Genomic DNA, 15,518 nt, shown 5'->3' with positions numbered 1-15,518 from the left:
TATGAACTACAAGTAGCGGCACAGGCCCACGGAAGCCTGAAATTATCGCGGACTCCGACTTCTGCTTCGTCTGCGCTTCCGAGCATGGGCGTCCTCGTAGGGTTCGTCGCGGCTATCGCGGTGTCTTCGAGATTCTCGGCGGTCCGACCCGTGGTACCGCGAATCGTAAGCGTCGCGCGATCGGTCATCATAGCGCGAACCATGTCTGTCCGACTTGGAACGCTCTCTTGAACGGTCTCGTCTACTTCCATAGTCCCTTTCTCGATCTTCATCTTGAGGTCGATGCCGTCTATCGTCTTGCCGTTCTCGCTCAGTCGGTGTGCTGCGGTACCTGTCGTCGCGGCTATGCCGGTCTAAGTCTTCTCTTCGTCCTTCTAAGCGTGCGACCATGCCCTCTCCGTCTCTAACTTCACCGCCCCACTCTCTCCGCCTGCCGTCTGCTCGGTATGAGTTGGCGCCTGTCGAGGTTCTACTTGCAGGTCCTCTTTCGTGGGAATCCGGCCGAGTGTCTGGACAATCCTTCTTCAGGTGATCTCCGCCGCATCGAAAGCAGCCTTGCCCAGCTTCGCCGTTGCGCCTTTGCTCGAATCTGGGATCTTTGCCTGATCTGCTCGTGTCTTGATCTTTCAAGTTGGTATATTTGCTCCTTCCCTTTTTGCCATAGTCTTTGACCTGCATCACCTTTGGTAACAGCTTCATATCCACTTGTCCTTCCGTAAGTCCTTGATAATCTCTCTTGAAAATCTCATCGTCTTCATTGGGACCGCCCTGATAGAATGCACCCTTGTGGTAATACTTGCCACCCGCGCCGACAGCAGAAGAAGATTCGCCCCCTCCGTCGGCCGAAGCAAGGGCTAAAGCTTCCCTCCTCCTCTCCAGTTTCTCTTGCCGAGTCTTTTCTGCATGCGCTATGTCCTCCGCATCTCTTTGAGCGGAAGGCATCGCTCTACGACGCTCAATTTCGGCCTTTTCGGCTTGGGCAGCGTCAGCTTTAGATCGCTCGCGAGCTAGACGCTCCAGCTCTCGTAACCTCCAGGATTGAAACTCTTCTTCGGGTTCCAGCCCATCAGTGTCGTCCAGATCCGGCACGGCTTCAGCTGCTGCTTCTGCGCACATTGACAAATAAAATCATTAGAAAGTCATGAGCATGAGTCTCTTGAAGGAATATCTTGTGTGCTGTCGTGCCACTTTTGTCCAACTTACTTTCCAGAAGCTGTCTCCCAATGCTCTGCGCCGCCAGCTGCTGACTTTGCAACTTCCGTTGCTTCTGCTTTTCTGCCTCTTTCAATTCCGCCAGAGCATCTACGTCGAGCGTTTGTAAAGGCGCTAGTGATTCCTCCGTCTTTTGTGGCACTGCATGAGCCTGATCACTGCTGGGCATGTCTGGAGGCATCGCAGTAGTGGTTCGTTTGCTCCTGTGAGAGACGCAGACGGACGCTTGTCAATGACATTATCAAAGGGAACGCGAAAGAGACTGACGCAGAATCGCTTACTTTGGGACAAAGATGGGTTTGACCATCATTGGTCTCTTCTCTTCTTCTTCTTCTTCAGAAGACTCCTCCTCGTCCGAGCCCGTGTCCGTCTCGTACTCCTCGCTGCTCCCCTTCTTCGTTGGCGGCATTCTCCCGATCCCTGCTCTCGAAGGCGGCAAGCCAGGAGCCTTGACTCCTTGTTCCTCATCCGTGTCCGTCTCGTACTCGCTCTCCTCTTCTGCTTGCTCCCCTCCCACTCTGACATCTTTCAGATCTAGCGTGATGTCCTTTTTGGCCGATCCAATTCCCGAACTGGGCCCGACTTGAAAGTAGGTCAAGCCTGTGTCATTTTGAGCGGAATTTGATGCTCTTCCTGGCGCTTCGTCACCCGAAGACCCCTCGTCGGAAGAGTAGCGCTCGCCTGTCTGGCCCGCTAGGCTTTTGCCCGGCCTGTACCGAGCGGCAGGTCGAGCTACTTGTGTCCGGGATTGACCTGCTCTGGGCTGCATCTCGAGTCGGACCTCACAGGGCACTGTGTTGTACACCTGTCCACAGAGCGTGATGTTCGAGAGATGTGAAGATCTAATGAAGGCTCCGAAGCTGCCAAAACACAGCTTTGGATAGAGAGTCGTAAGTCGTATTTGTTGGTCTGTCTTGGCCAGGCCGTAGCACTGGCTCGCCTGCAAATCAGTCGTGGGCCGCCTGCTTGGCTGGCCTTACCTTCTCTCGAGTATCGCTGCTGTATTCGTGATTGTAGCGTTTCGAGCTGGTCCAAAGGATGCGGATGTGATCGCTATACGCGGACAGTGTTCTCTAGTCAAGTGCTTGGACCAGATCAGAATCACGAATCACAATCCATCCAGAATCACGAATGTGGAGCGCGTACCTATACAGCCTCACCCGCGCTAGGGCCTCAATGCCGCCCACGTGGTTTGGGCCCGGCGCCGAGCGTCGATCGAGCTTTGCAACGCACATGCGGGAGTCATGCAGCATAGCGCACCCAACCACACACTTTTTGGCGAGAAGAACACCTCACTCACTGCCCATTTGTGCACTCCGACTACCTCGCATTCTGCTCAAGTACGCGATCGCGCCGCCTTTGATCGGCTGCATCAACACCTATTCTTCCATTTGCATTCCTGACTAAGCAGCAATTGGCACCAAGAAAAAATAAAGCGAAGCGTGACCTCGGTCCATTCGAGGCTCTCTCGTTCTCCAAGACGTCGTTCCCATCGATTGTCGTGCGCGGACGACACTCGAACCTGGTCGGCTCCGTGTTGCGGCATCTTTGCATCGCTCCCCAATCCATCGCTCGAGCTGCAGACACCCCAGCCTCACCTCGGACGAGAAAGTTCTCCACCTCAGAAATGCCGACGCAGATCTCTGATGCGCCTCATGCGGAGCCGGGTCACCCGGCTGAGAGCAGACCGGGTGGGCCTATCCAGCTGGAGAATGTGAGTGTCAGAATAGCAGAGGCATGCAGGGCGAAGAGAGAATTAGGCTGTAGGACATCCAGCAGGCGGCGACCTCCGAGGTGCGACCGGTCATTTGTTCGTGGCTGTGGCCTGCCTTGTGCTCAATTTCGAGTCGAGTAGAGTGGCCGCAGTGTTACGCGCACTGCTTTCCTGCCGTTGAGGTAGTGCGCATGCTGCTCTGTATGCTGACCCTTCTGATGCCTCGTAGACGTCCAAAAGAGATTACCTGCAATCGCTAGAGAAGCAGTACCAATCCGAATGGGGTACCGCAAAGTATTTCGAGGTGGACAGTCCAATGGTCTCAGAGAAGGACGCGGGTTTGGAGACCATGTCGCCGGAAGAGATCCGAAAGAAGTACCCCAAAACCCTCTTTACTTTCCCATTCGCATACGCTAACGGAAGCCTGCATTTGGGTGAGTCTGCTTAGTACCCGTACTGAAGTTCAAGATGCTAAGATTATAATGGCGCGGCCGCACCACCTCTCGTCTTCAGGACACGCATTCTCGCTCTCCAAAATCGAGTTCGCTACTGGTTATGAGCGCATGAAGGGCAAAAGAGCTCTTTTTCCCTGGGCTTTTCACTGCACCGGCATGCCGATCCGCGTAAGTCATCTCTGTCATCGTGCTCAGCCTTGCAGAAGGAGTGATATGAAAGCCCAACCTAACATTTGACCTTATTGAATCATCAGGCTTGTGCCGACAAACTTCAACGTGAAATCGAGCTTTTCGGGCCTGACTTCTCTGGCTTTGACCCTGAAACTGAGAACGAAGCAGCTGCAGTGGAGGCGACGGCAGCTGCAGCTGGTGGCGGAGAGGCAGCCAATGTGGGAAAAGCCACAAAGGGCAAGGTGGCTGCTAAGAGCACTGGACTGAAATATCAGTTCCAGATCATGGAGGCTACTGGAGTTCCCAGGGAAGAGATACACAAGTTTGCGGATGCCCAGTATTGGCTGCATTATTACCCTCCGATCTCCAAGGTGAGCATTGTGCACCACTTTCCATTAGAGGCATGTGATGTAGAGCGCACCAATTGACCCTTTTGAAATTCTGCTCCCAGGCCGACTGCACAGCCATCGGAGCCCGTATTGATTGGCGACGTGCATTCTTGACCACAGACATCAATCCGTACTTTGACTCTTTCGTAAGGTGGCAGATCAACAAGCTGCGAGCGATGGACAAGATCAAATTCGGAGAGAGATACACAATTTACAGTCCAAAAGATGGTCAACCGTGCATGGACCACGACAGAGCTGAGGGCGAGGCGTTGGGCCCCCAAGAATACACAGGTCTCAAGATGGAGGTGGTGCAGTGGAGTGCGAACGCTGCGCCGGAATTGGACGCCAAGCTGCAGGGCAAGAATGTCTATTTCGTCGCTGCCACGCTGAGACCCGAGACAATGTGAGTGCATGTGCTCGCCCGGCTACACTTGAGTGTCACTCAGGGATCGCTCATCATCGACTGTTTCCGAGAGCATAGGTATGGACAAACTAATTGTTACGTGGGCCCGAGCATCAACTATGGCCTCTTTGCCATCAATGACAAGGACGTCTACCTGTGCACTGAACGCGCTGCCAGAAACATGGCTTTCCAAGGTGTCACATCTGAACGGGGAGAGGTCAAGAAACTTGCCTCGATTGCAGGATCCAAGCTTGTTGGAACCCGCATCAAGGCTCCCTTTGGACACTACCCAGAGGTCTACATTCTGCCTATGGACTCGGTCCTGCCCACAAAGGGAACAGGCGTCGTGACTTCCGTGCCAAGCGATTCTCCGGACGACTACGCGAACTTGATGGAGCTGCGCAAGAAAGCGGAGTACTACAAGGTGGACCCTCAGTGGGTCTCTTACGACCCGTTCCCTGTGATCACGACGCCCACGTATGGCGATCTGACGGCCGAGACGCTGTGCAAGCAGCTCAAGATCCAGTCTCCGAAAGACGCAAAGCAGTTGGCAGAGGCCAAGGAGCTTGCATACAAGGAAGGCTTCTACTCTGGCAAAATGGTCACGGGACAGTACAAGGGCGAAGCGGTGCAGGATGCCAAGCCCAAAGTTAGACAGGACATGATTGATGCCGGACTCGCTTTTGCTTACGCAGAACCCGAGGGCAAGGTGGTCAGTAGAAGTGCGGACGATTGTGTTGTCGCATTGTGCGATCAGTGGTACATTGACTACGGAGAGGACAAGTGGAAGATGCAGGCCGAAAAGTGAGTAGTGTGAATCAAGAAACCAGATGCGCCCGGCGAACGCGGTGCTGACGTGCCTTGGGATGTTTCGCTTGTGCAGACTCGTCGCTCAGATGCAGACGTTCAACGATGAGACGAGGAACGGTTTCGAAGGAGTTCTCGGCTGGCTTCATCAATGGGCCTGTGCTAGGAGCTACGGTCTTGGTTCCAAGCTCCCTTGGGACGAGCAATTCCTCGTGGAATCGCTCAGCGACTCTACTATCTACATGGCGTACTACACTGTCTCTCACTTCCTGCAAGACGGCGTCGTGGATGGTTCCAAAGTCGGGCCGCTCGGCATCCAAGCGAAGGATCTGACAGACGACGTCTGGGATTACATTCTCAGCGACACCGCTTATCCCCAGGATTCTGCAATTTCTAAAGAGGTCTTGACCAAGCTGAGGCGCGAGTTCAGGTACTTCTACCCCATGGATCTACGATCAAGTGGTAAGGACCTCATACCGAATCACTTGACCTTCTGCGTGTACGTCCACGCTGCTCTATTTCCCGAGGAGCACTGGCCCCAAGCAATGCGCATAAACGGTCATCTGATGCTCAACGGAAAGAAGATGAGTAAGAGCACAGGGAATGTCTTGACGTTGCGTCAAGCTGTCGACAAATTCGGAGCCGATGCGACGCGTATCAGTCTCGCTGATGCTGGAGATGGTATCGAGGATGCCAACTTTGAAGAAAAGACTGCCAACGCCAACATCCTTCGTATCCACACTCTGCTGGACTGGTGCGATGCTCAAATGTCTGATCGATCGAAACTCAGGAGCGGGCCCAAAGACTCCTTCTGGGACGCAGCTTTCGAAAACGATATGAATCTGCTCGTGGAGCAAGCAGCCGCCGCTTACGAAGAGTCGCTGTATCGAGAAGCGCTCAAGTTCGGATGGTACGAGCTGCTAACCGCAAGAGATCTGTACAGAGAAGCGACGGCGGACATCGGCATGCATGTGGAGCTGATCGAACAATGGATCAGGGTTCAAGCTCTCATCATGACTCCTATCGCACCTCACTTTGCAGAGCACCTTTGGAAGAAGACACTGGGCAACGAGAAGCAAAGTGTGCAAGTTCAAAGATGGCCTGCTCTATCCAAGCCCATCGACAAGGGACTGTCAGATGCGGCAACGTACGTCCGAGCAACGACAAAGACGATCCGAGATGGAGAGGCGACGATTCTCAAGCGCAAGTCGAAGGGCAAGGACAGCTCAGGCTTTGACCCCAAGAAGCCTAAAGCCGTCAAGGTGTTCGTCGCAACGGAATTTCCCAATTGGCAAAATGCATGTGTGCAGGCCATCAAGAGTCATTTGGACGAAAAGACGGGTGCGGTGGACGATAAGGGTGTGAGGCAAGCGCTAGCTGAGGCAGGCATCGTCAAGGACAAGCGCGTCATGCCTTTCGTCATGAACTTCAAGGTGAGCGTCGACCAGAGCGTCCGGGTCTGCGTCAAGTTGCAGCGGGCTGTCCTGCGCACGTGAAGCGTTGCTGACATGCTCACTCGGTCTCACTACCCTCACGCAGAGACGCTTGGCGGAATTTGGACCCAGCGTGGCTTTCAACAGAGCACTTCCCTTTGATGAGCTCGCAACTCTGCAATCCGCCGCAGCTTACCTCAAGAGGACGCTGGGTCTGCAAGAACTTCACGTTGCGCTCATCAAGGATGCGCAGGGAGACGACGCCAAGATTGCCGAGCACGCTTTGCCCGCTGAACCGGCCTTCGACATCTACAATGTCGAGGCGTAAGTGACTTTGCTGCAGCTGTACGCGTCTTTGAGAGTGCACGTCAATGTGATAAATTGTTCAGGCCGGACATCCCGCGGAGCATGCGCTAAACTTATTTGGACCTTCGGACTTGACAAATTCAACTTGGTTCAACAACGAGGCTACAAATATTTGTGGCAATCGATCCTGCTCTCAAAGTCGTTGATTACATTCAAAAGTACTAGGCAGGCCAGTCTAGCTGTCAGAGTGTATCCACGCTCCAGCCTTGTCGGCCCAAGCAGTCAGAGCCTCGGGCGAAGAGTTGATCAGCGCCTCTCTTGCAGCTTGACCGTCGTTGGAGCTTTGCACGGCGCTGTGAGGGGACAGTGCACCGACGCCAGGTCCACCGACCAACGTTTCGTAGCACGTGAACCCTTGGCCCTCCAGCTTGCTGACCAATTGTCGAAGCTTGATCTCTTCAAAATCGTCAGGTACCAAAGTGACTGCGCATCCGCCTCCGCCCGCGCCCGTCAACTTCGTCGACAGGCCCGCACCGGCAGTGGTCTGCTTGATCGTTTCCAGCGCCGGATGGCTCACGCCCAGACTGACCAGGTGCGTGTGGTTCTCGTCGATGAGGCGGGCGAGCGAGCTCAATTGCGCCTGTCGGCTGGTCGACGATCCAAGCACGTTCTCAGCATCGTCCGCAATGGCCTGAATGGCTGTCAAAGTCGCTCCAATGCCTTGCGGGTCAGCCGTCAGCTTCGCGCCCACACCAGCAACCAGGCTCTTCGTGTCACGTCCGACCCTTGTGTCGGTAAGAAGGAACCTGAAGCTCTTGAAGCCGTGCAAGGATCGCAATTCATTCTGCCTGCGTCCCGTCCTCGAGCTCGCACGAGCAAATGCCAGCGCTCCTCCGTGAGTAGCGACGCTATTGTCGACGCCGGAAGGGTTGCCATGAATCACTTTCTCCGAGAGGAATGCGTAGCTATTGATCAGGTCAGATGCCGAGCGCGAAATCACCGAACCAGGCGTGGGAGCAGCAATGCGGCCGTGCGTGACGAGCAGGGCTGATGCGATGCAGGAAGAGAGCGAAGCGCTGCTTCCTAGCCCAGCGCCAATAGGCAAAGTGGAGCGAAGCACAAACGCTTGACCGGTACTAAACAGAAGTGTGGGATCGATTCAGCATGCGCTCGCTTGTCGTTTGACGCCACCGCTGCGGGACTTACGCTTTGCTTCTGGGTGCAATGCAGAGGTACAAGTACAAGAAGGCAACGCTGGCGGCATGGCTTCTCTCACTCTCCTCCGCCACGGCACCAACAAGGGTCTCAAGAGCATGATGCAGCAGCTCGTTGAGTGTCTCCGGAGTCTTGTGAACGCCGCGCCAGCTCGCAACGCTGGGTGCCAGGTCCCAGGGCAGTTCGTCGAGAGCCCAAGTATGCTCGGTGCCTAGATCAGGTAAGGTCAGGCTCACCTTCGCGTCGGCGCGTGAGGCAACGTGCGCATAGCATCTCAGCGCCACGCTCGCAGCTATGGCCGTGACTCCGTGAACCACAGCGTGTTCTCCAAAGAGGATCACTTTTCCGGGCGCGCTGACAAGCAAAGAGGCAGGCGCCGCTGCTGCCATGGCAGCCGAATTAGCGTCTGCGGGAGAGCTTGCAGGGAGACCTTGCAAAGGATCCCCGCCGCGTGTTTCGAGCGACGCCGTAGCCAACCCTGAGTTGAGACTTGCAACTGGTTCGTCGGCTTCGCTGCTGATGATCCGCTCAAAGTTTGCCGCTGCAGCCACATGCCCTTCGGCTGTGGATTGACCCGTGTGCGTGGAAGCCGCACTGCTCAGCTGCGACTTCCTCTTGATAGCGCCAGCTTGGAGCAGGGCCGCTTCCAGATCCTCGATGAGGTCTCTGCAATCTTCAATGCCGACGCACAGGCGAATGAGGTCTTCGGGCAAGCGGCGAGCCGCGCGGATCTTAGGATCGATGGAGGCGTGACTCATGAGGCATGGCATGCTGATGAGCGAGTTGACACAGCCGAAGCTGACGCTGATGCCCCACAATCGAGTCGCACCGACGATACGCTCAGAGAGTTCCTTGTCCCCAGTCTCGAAGCTCAGCACAGCACCCGGTCCTGATGCTTGGCGATCGTGAATGTCCTTGCCTGGGTGTGAAGCCAGACCTGGGTAATTCACCTTGAAACCCAGAGAGTGCAAATATTGCGCGACGTGTTTGGAAGAAGTCTGTTGCTTATCCATACGAACGGCGAGCGTCTTGATGCCTCGCAGCAGAAGGAAAGAGTCCATTGGGGTGAGCGCATTGCCGATAGAGTTGACTGTAAATGCGATTTGCTGCGAAAGGATGCCAAAGTGGTGTGAGCTAGCGGACTATAGCCGGGCCTCCTCGGCGTGTCAGCCCCTCACCTTGCCGACATCCTCGCGATCACACGCAATGACACCAGCCATGAGATCATGGTGGCCACTAAGATACTTGGTGCCACTGTCGTAGACGACGTCGATGCCCAGCTCGAGGGGGCGCATGAGGTATGGGCTCATCATGGTGTTGTCCACCACAACAATGGCTTCCGGAGCAAAGCGTTTGGCAGCGCGTGCACAGCGCTCGAGGTCGCAGATCTTGAGGAGGGGATTGGTAGGCGTTTCCAACAAAACCATCTTCACCTTGCCGCATTCACCGCGAGCGGACTCGGCCGCACGTCGTTCGAGAATCTCTTGCACCTTGTCCGCATCAGTGGTGTCCACATGATCCGTCTTGATGTCCCCGTGCGTGGCAAGATAGGTGAGCAGACGATTCGTGCCCCCATAGAGATCATCACCTGCGATGATGCGTTCTCCAGCCTTGAGCAAGCGCGTGATCACGTCCAGACAGGCCATGCCGGAACTGACAGCAAAGCTGTATCGACAATTTTGCAGCTGACACAAGTGGTGCTGCAGCATGCTTCGGGTGGGGTTCCCACTGCGAGAGTAATCAAACTCGGCTCCGGGGAGACCCTTGAAAGTGGCGCTCATGTAAATGGGGGTGCTGGAGGAGCCATACTGGTCCTTGTGGTTGGGGTCGTCCACAGTGGCGCATGTGGTAGCGAAGCGGTGACCTGAAGGTCCACTTCGACGATCCTGGGCTGCAACTCGGGGCTTTGAGGTTGATTCGGAGCTCTTGCTCTGTACGGGGACATTTAGCACGGATGGAGAGGGCGACGTGGGTGCAGAGTCGACGGGTGTGGCTAAGCTTGTCGCAGAGCCCATCGTGGTGCTGAGGCCCATAGTGTCGCTGCTGGCCTCTGAAGAGGTGCGCACAGGCGTGGGAGGTGACGACATGGTCGCGAGCTGTGACAAAACACTGAGAATCAGAGTCCAACAGCTCAGCGTGGATAGTAATGATAAACTATTGAAGTAGGAAGGTCGTCGAGATTGTCTGCGACGCTGATCTAGCGTGTAATTTGAACGATGAGCGGATCAGCAGACTGGCGAGTCACGCCGCCAGGAGGGCTCGTTTGCGCGTCCGCCGCCAGATCCACGCACGCACGCGCGCCGCCTGCCCATCACGCCCTTGCGCCCTTCCGACTTCTGCAACGCTCTCCGGGAAGAAGACGCAAGTGAGATTGCGTGATTGCGATCTTGAGAATTCACGTGATGCTGATCTTCACGCCCACACACACACACAGCAGGGCGGCCCGCACCGCCACGCCATGCTGGATGTGGCCTGGCTCGTTTAGATTTGAGCCAGAACAGAAGGTCTCATCACGAATCATGAATGTGCGATTCAAGATTATTCACAAATTCACGAAATCCATTCACGATTCAAGATACTCAGAGTCGACATCCAAGCTTCTCAGTTCGTATCAAGTTGTAGACCAAGACCAGTGGGTGCGATAAGAATGAGAGGAAACAAAGCTCAGGAGCATGTCCAGGAGGCCAAGCGTTGCCAGCTATTACACCCATGCTCTGAGGTAGGAAGCCTGTCACACTGCGGAGTGCGAAATCAGCCTTGCCACTCTGTCGACGCAGGCAGATCGCATTTTGTCGCCCCAGAAGCGCCGCAAATATTCCGTATGCGGAGGCTAGGTTTGGCTCCACGCAAGCAAAGAGAGCACACAGAAGCGAGGAGGAGGACGAGGACGTCGTTAACATCGCCTTCTGTCTAGGCTCCTGCGCCCGTGCGCGATTCTTGCCACGCGGCGGTCCGCCAAATAGAGTAATCGTTGACTTTGCCACCATGAGCGCTTTCGTCAGTCTAGTCCCAGTCAACACTGGCTACGCGGTGTATGGAAGTGCATGTCAAGGCGCTCTGGCAAGTGGCCTACGAAGTCGATGAAGTTCGCGCCCCTAACGGACCGGATGAATTTCAGCCCCTCGACGCTTCTGTTCTCTCAACCTCCGCGCTTTCTCGCGCGCCTCGTAATCCGCGTGCATTTTACCTGAGAACGGTGCCACCGATCGCAGAGAGAGATTGCACTGTCAGTATATCAGCTAGCTACGGACGGTGGAGCATCAGGACAGTGTCGAACGGATTTTGCACGCGAAACAGAGCACGCACCGACAGCTACGCTGCTCGCAACTACAGTCAATCCGCCAACGCCGGTGGCGACACCATAGAACACTTTGTCTGACTTCTTTTTTGCCCGCCACCATCGACACGACGATCTCCAGCACTCCTTGTGCAGCCGCCGAGGATTGAAAGAACTTCCTGGAGTCAGATTGGCTGCTGAGGTGGGGCTCAGATGCTCAGACGCGCTCTCATATAGCTCTGCAAAGGGGATGGCGCTGGTGAGCTCGAGTGAGGAAGCTTGCACTTTTTGTCGCACTCGCCTGACCCGCTCTAAGCAGGGTGAAAGAAGGCGCAGGAAGGTCAAAACATGAAGTTGGGTTTTGGAGAAGGCGAGCGAGGAATGCGAGACTAAACCACGACTCACATCGACTGCATCTTTCCTACTTCCTTCGACATGCGCGGCAAACGTCGCTTTGAGCGGGGCGGATTGCGACCGAGGCAGTGCGAGCATCCACAGGAGAAGTACGGCTGGCTGCATGGTAAAGGGATACATGCACGGTGTCGTATCGAGGAGCAGAAAAGTACTGAAAGTGGAAAAGGTGCTCAATGGCTCGAGAGACATCGGGTTCGTTTAGGAGGTAGGAAAGTTGCATCGGCCATGTGTGGTAGCCAGCTGCCTCGCCGCGCTCATCAATAATATTGGAGCGAGCTAGAGTGAATGTGCTGGCGAAAGAGCGCCTTCGACAGCAACAGTCACGCCGATGTCCCCAATGAAAGCTCTCCGAGTCCGTTGCCCGACGTGCACAAGGGGCGCCAAGTTCGCCACGCTGGCTCGGTCATCAAGTTGACTAAAGTCTGTCATAGTGATGAGCTGGGAAGCTCCCTTCGAAGTCGAATGCTTATTTCTGATTTTGGGCACTCCTCATGCTCGACCCCTCATACGTCTCGCCACCGCATGGCGCACTACGAGTATGATCACCTTGCAACGCTGACACATCATCGCTCAGAGCATGGCTGCGCAACTTGATTTCAAGCAGCCATTCACTAACCTCAGGGTATTGAGGCATGGTACTGGCGTACACGAAACAACACGGAGGTGAAGATGGCCCGTGTACTTCACATACCCGCTCGGGCCGCGTGAACCGGTGAACGATACATCGTCACGTCTCGTCCCAGAAGGGTGAGTGAAGATACATACATCTAGGGCAACAAGCACGCTGCAGCGGCTTTTGCAAAGGAGCAGCTACCCGCTTGGCTACACTCTCCCGGGAGATAAGGAATGGCTGTTCTGGTGTTGTGGATGGTCAGTCGTGTGACAAAAGATCGTCCAAGACCAGCCGCTCAAAAAGTGGTTCCTACTGGGCGCTGGCTCCTTCTCTTGTTCGCAACAGCGCAAGGGGATGAATGCAAAGAGACAGGACGGCATAGTTGTTAGCTCGCTGCGACTCTTCGGTAGGTATGAAGGACCAGGCATTTCCAATACAGGGCGGTGGTGCGGTGCCATTCACGAGTGGCAATGTGCACACTCTGCCGCCAACGCGTCGGTCTATCCCTCAATGGTCGTGGCTGTATACACGTGTGCGGATTGAAGTGTTTGACACTACCTCAAGACCTGAACGATGGAGGGTCTGGTCTGCCAGTGAATTTTAGACGACTAGGTCAGAATTCGAACGGCGGATGGGCAGACATACTTGTGCGCTTTGCCTGCTCGTCATCTACATTCACGATCGACCCAGACATTCAGCAGAGTGTGTAGCACTGCCAGGATGATGCAGACGCACTGTGGTGATTCAACTCCTCGAGCTGGTGAGAGCCCGGATGTCTTCATCTTATCCGTGGCCTGGCTCCACGGGCGCAAGCGGCTTGAGTCTAGACTATTCCGAGCGAATGTTCGCATCGTACTTCGAGGTTCGCTGCGAGGCAACCTCCTAGCCGTGTGCGGAGGTGGAGTTGACTGCAATACGGAGTGAGACCGCGATAACACGCAGGAGTGCGTTCAAAATTCAAAACGCGGCCAAGATTGAGCGGAGCGTAGACGCATGCACCCTCGTTTTGCCGCACCCATCCGTGCGCGGGTGCGCAATCAGAATCAAGAACATATTGCGGCCAGTCGGCAGAGGGTGAGACTCGTGACTGAACTGCGCTGCTTTTGCGTAGCGGGCCGACCGGACGGGGCGCACGGGACGACTCTATCCCTGGCGCGGAAAATGTGGCGTGTATATGTGTATATACTGCACTCACATCCCAGACTGCTGCTGCTGCATGCGTGTAGCAGCAGGAAAGTGCAGTCGCACTGCCAAAGTGGATGAGCGAGCAAGCGCAGATCGAGTCTTCGTGCACGCCATCAGTCTGCGCAAACGCCGCGCGACACAGTCACTGTGCAATTGCAGAACTTGTGTTCGAGACTGCTTCCGTGCGCCGTACTTCCCAGCATGCATTTACTGGCTCAAACGCGCCGCGTGCGGACTTGGATAAACGTCGCGTCGCGGCAGCTGGATCGAGCGAATTCTCTCGTGCGCAACGCAAGCGGCACGCGACCTTGAGCACTCCGCCCTCAAAACCAATAAGTTGCTTCTTCGCAGCAATCACCATCCTTCCTACATTCCACCACCAACCTCTCTCGTTGATCAAGTCCAGTCCGGCACTTGCTCGCATTGTCACAAGCACTTCTGTTCGGCATACGCACGATCGGTCCTTTCAACTTCAGCTTTCGAGCATATACGCTCACTCCTGGCGCATACACGCTGCGCCTACACCCTTCGGCAACACCATCGTCCACGGCATCCTCGCCAAAGGACCGCCCCTAGACGCCGACGGGTGCCAGCACCACGTCTGTGATTGACCTAGACCTCAGCGCTGTTCAATTTGTATAGCATATTGTTTCCACCCCATCTTCTTGTCCCATATGTCTTTCTTCACTCCGATGTTCGACACCCCTGGTGCTGGGCCTTCGTACAGTCAAGGCCAGCTTGGTGCAGCATTCGCCCCATCTGGACCTCGCTCTATCGCTACGCCGTCTGGCGGAAGTCGCAAACGCAAGGACATGGACAGTGAGAGTGATGAAGACTCTTTCGTGGCGGGCAATGCTGGTCCGCGTAAGGTGAGCAAGGCTAGATCTCTGCAGAGAAGCCCACAAACAGCAACAAACCTCCCCTTTCGCCCTTCCTCTCCCTACCAAATCTGACCGCCTATCGCGTCCGGATCGCTTTCATCGCTTTTGCTCACCTCATTCAATTTCGCCTACAGATCGCATATGCTCGTCGTGCCGGACCCGGCGCAAATCTTTCTCTCGACGTTTCTCCCGCTGTATTCTACGACCCATCCCACCTGGCTGCGGCCCAGGAGCAAGTCCGCATGATCTTTGAGCAACACCGCTCTCGTCTGCCCCCAACGCCGGAGACCTCGCCATCTCAAGGCTACTTTGGGCTCGGAAATGCGCCTCACAACCAGCAACCGTGCCACGACTCGTCTGTTGGCAGCTTCACTGGGTATCCCAACGTGAACCCCTACCCGAACTTCTCGCCGGGGGTGATGGGCCCGGTAATGGGTAGTGACACCGGCATGGCTGTCGATGGTGCTGCCAACTCCCATGGGTGAGTCAACATCTCGAGGTCTACGATTTGAAGAACTCGCATCAGCTGACCTCAGTCCTCGCTCGTCGCAGTGCGCATTGCCGCGCGATCCCTCAACTCTTCGTCAAGCGCCTCGTTGATGCTCAAGCTGGTTGCTTCGAGCTTTGGGCACGATGCTCTGACTGTGGAGGGGAAAGCAAGGTTGAGACTGGTGCTGACAACGACGCACTTTCGTACTCGCCTTGAGGTGTTCGCCGCCACGAGGAGACCAATGTACTGCGCAGCCTGCCAGATCCTAGCCCTGCTCCCGGTTCACCTGTGACGTACACCTGCGACGTACTCCTGACTCGAACTTCCAAAGCTCAATGCTTCCTGTACTCTACGTCTCGTCTCGTCTCGATTCGCCTCGCCCCGGCTCAAAATCTGTATCACGTTATCCTCACTCCAATTCGCACCACCAGCAAACCACCATCTCTGGCTGGACCAGCCACACTCGAACCAGAAAGATCACATTCTTCAGCATCCTCGTCCCCACTTCATCCATGTTCCGTAAAGACTCGATGAGAAATGACACGCCATTGCG

The 15,518-nt window shown here is 55.5% G+C and overlaps 5 protein-coding genes across 5 annotated transcripts; 2 read left to right on the top strand and 3 right to left on the bottom strand.

Annotated features, from left to right (window-relative positions):
* Positions 1–42: 42 nt before the first annotated feature.
* IE81DRAFT_347764 (hypothetical protein) lies at positions 43–1,981 on the bottom strand (the record flags this gene model as incomplete). The annotated part of the gene is made up of 3 exons (XM_025516191.1): positions 43–1,106; positions 1,204–1,415; positions 1,494–1,981. 3 exons carry the CDS (start codon positions 1,979–1,981, stop codon positions 43–45), a joined length of 1,764 nt encoding a protein of 587 aa, XP_025369197.1.
* Positions 1,982–2,729: 748 nt separating this feature from the next.
* IE81DRAFT_145370 (leucyl-tRNA synthetase) lies at positions 2,730–6,999 on the top strand. The gene is made up of 8 exons (XM_025510394.1): positions 2,730–2,926; positions 3,156–3,360; positions 3,440–3,549; positions 3,636–3,923; positions 4,004–4,344; positions 4,423–5,148; positions 5,228–6,584; positions 6,691–6,999. Exons 1-8 carry the CDS (start codon positions 2,840–2,842, stop codon positions 6,910–6,912), a joined length of 3,336 nt encoding a protein of 1,111 aa, XP_025369196.1. The 5' UTR covers positions 2,730–2,839; the 3' UTR covers positions 6,913–6,999.
* Positions 7,000–7,009: 10 nt separating this feature from the next.
* On the bottom strand, positions 7,010–10,313 carry IE81DRAFT_323854 (cystathionine beta-l). Its single transcript, XM_025514070.1, has 3 exons — positions 9,284–10,313; positions 8,097–9,211; positions 7,010–8,026 (listed from the first exon to the last, which is right to left on the bottom strand). The coding sequence occupies exons 1-3, from the start codon at positions 10,190–10,192 to the stop codon at positions 7,126–7,128; spliced, it is 2,925 nt and encodes a 974-aa protein (XP_025369195.1). The 5' UTR covers positions 10,193–10,313; the 3' UTR covers positions 7,010–7,125.
* A 903-nt stretch (positions 10,314–11,216) lies between these two features.
* Positions 11,217–12,266, bottom strand: IE81DRAFT_145375 (hypothetical protein). Its single transcript, XM_025510395.1, has one exon. It carries the CDS (start codon positions 11,983–11,985, stop codon positions 11,341–11,343), a length of 645 nt encoding a protein of 214 aa, XP_025369194.1. The 5' UTR covers positions 11,986–12,266; the 3' UTR covers positions 11,217–11,340.
* Positions 12,267–13,892: 1,626 nt separating this feature from the next.
* On the top strand, positions 13,893–15,181 carry IE81DRAFT_366923 (hypothetical protein; the record flags this gene model as incomplete). The annotated part of the gene is made up of 3 exons (XM_025517042.1): positions 13,893–14,463; positions 14,610–14,956; positions 15,028–15,181. The coding sequence occupies exons 1-3, from the start codon at positions 14,269–14,271 to the stop codon at positions 15,179–15,181; spliced, it is 696 nt and encodes a 231-aa protein (XP_025369193.1). The 5' UTR covers positions 13,893–14,268.
* Positions 15,182–15,518: the final 337 nt, after the last annotated feature.

This window comes from Ceraceosorus guamensis (genome assembly GCF_003144195.1).
Source record: "Ceraceosorus guamensis strain MCA 4658 unplaced genomic scaffold IE81scaffold_34, whole genome shotgun sequence".
In the NCBI taxonomy this organism is placed as follows: Eukaryota; Fungi; Basidiomycota; class Exobasidiomycetes; order Ceraceosorales; family Ceraceosoraceae; genus Ceraceosorus; species Ceraceosorus guamensis.
This window is presented reverse-complemented; position numbering and strand designations above follow the sequence as displayed.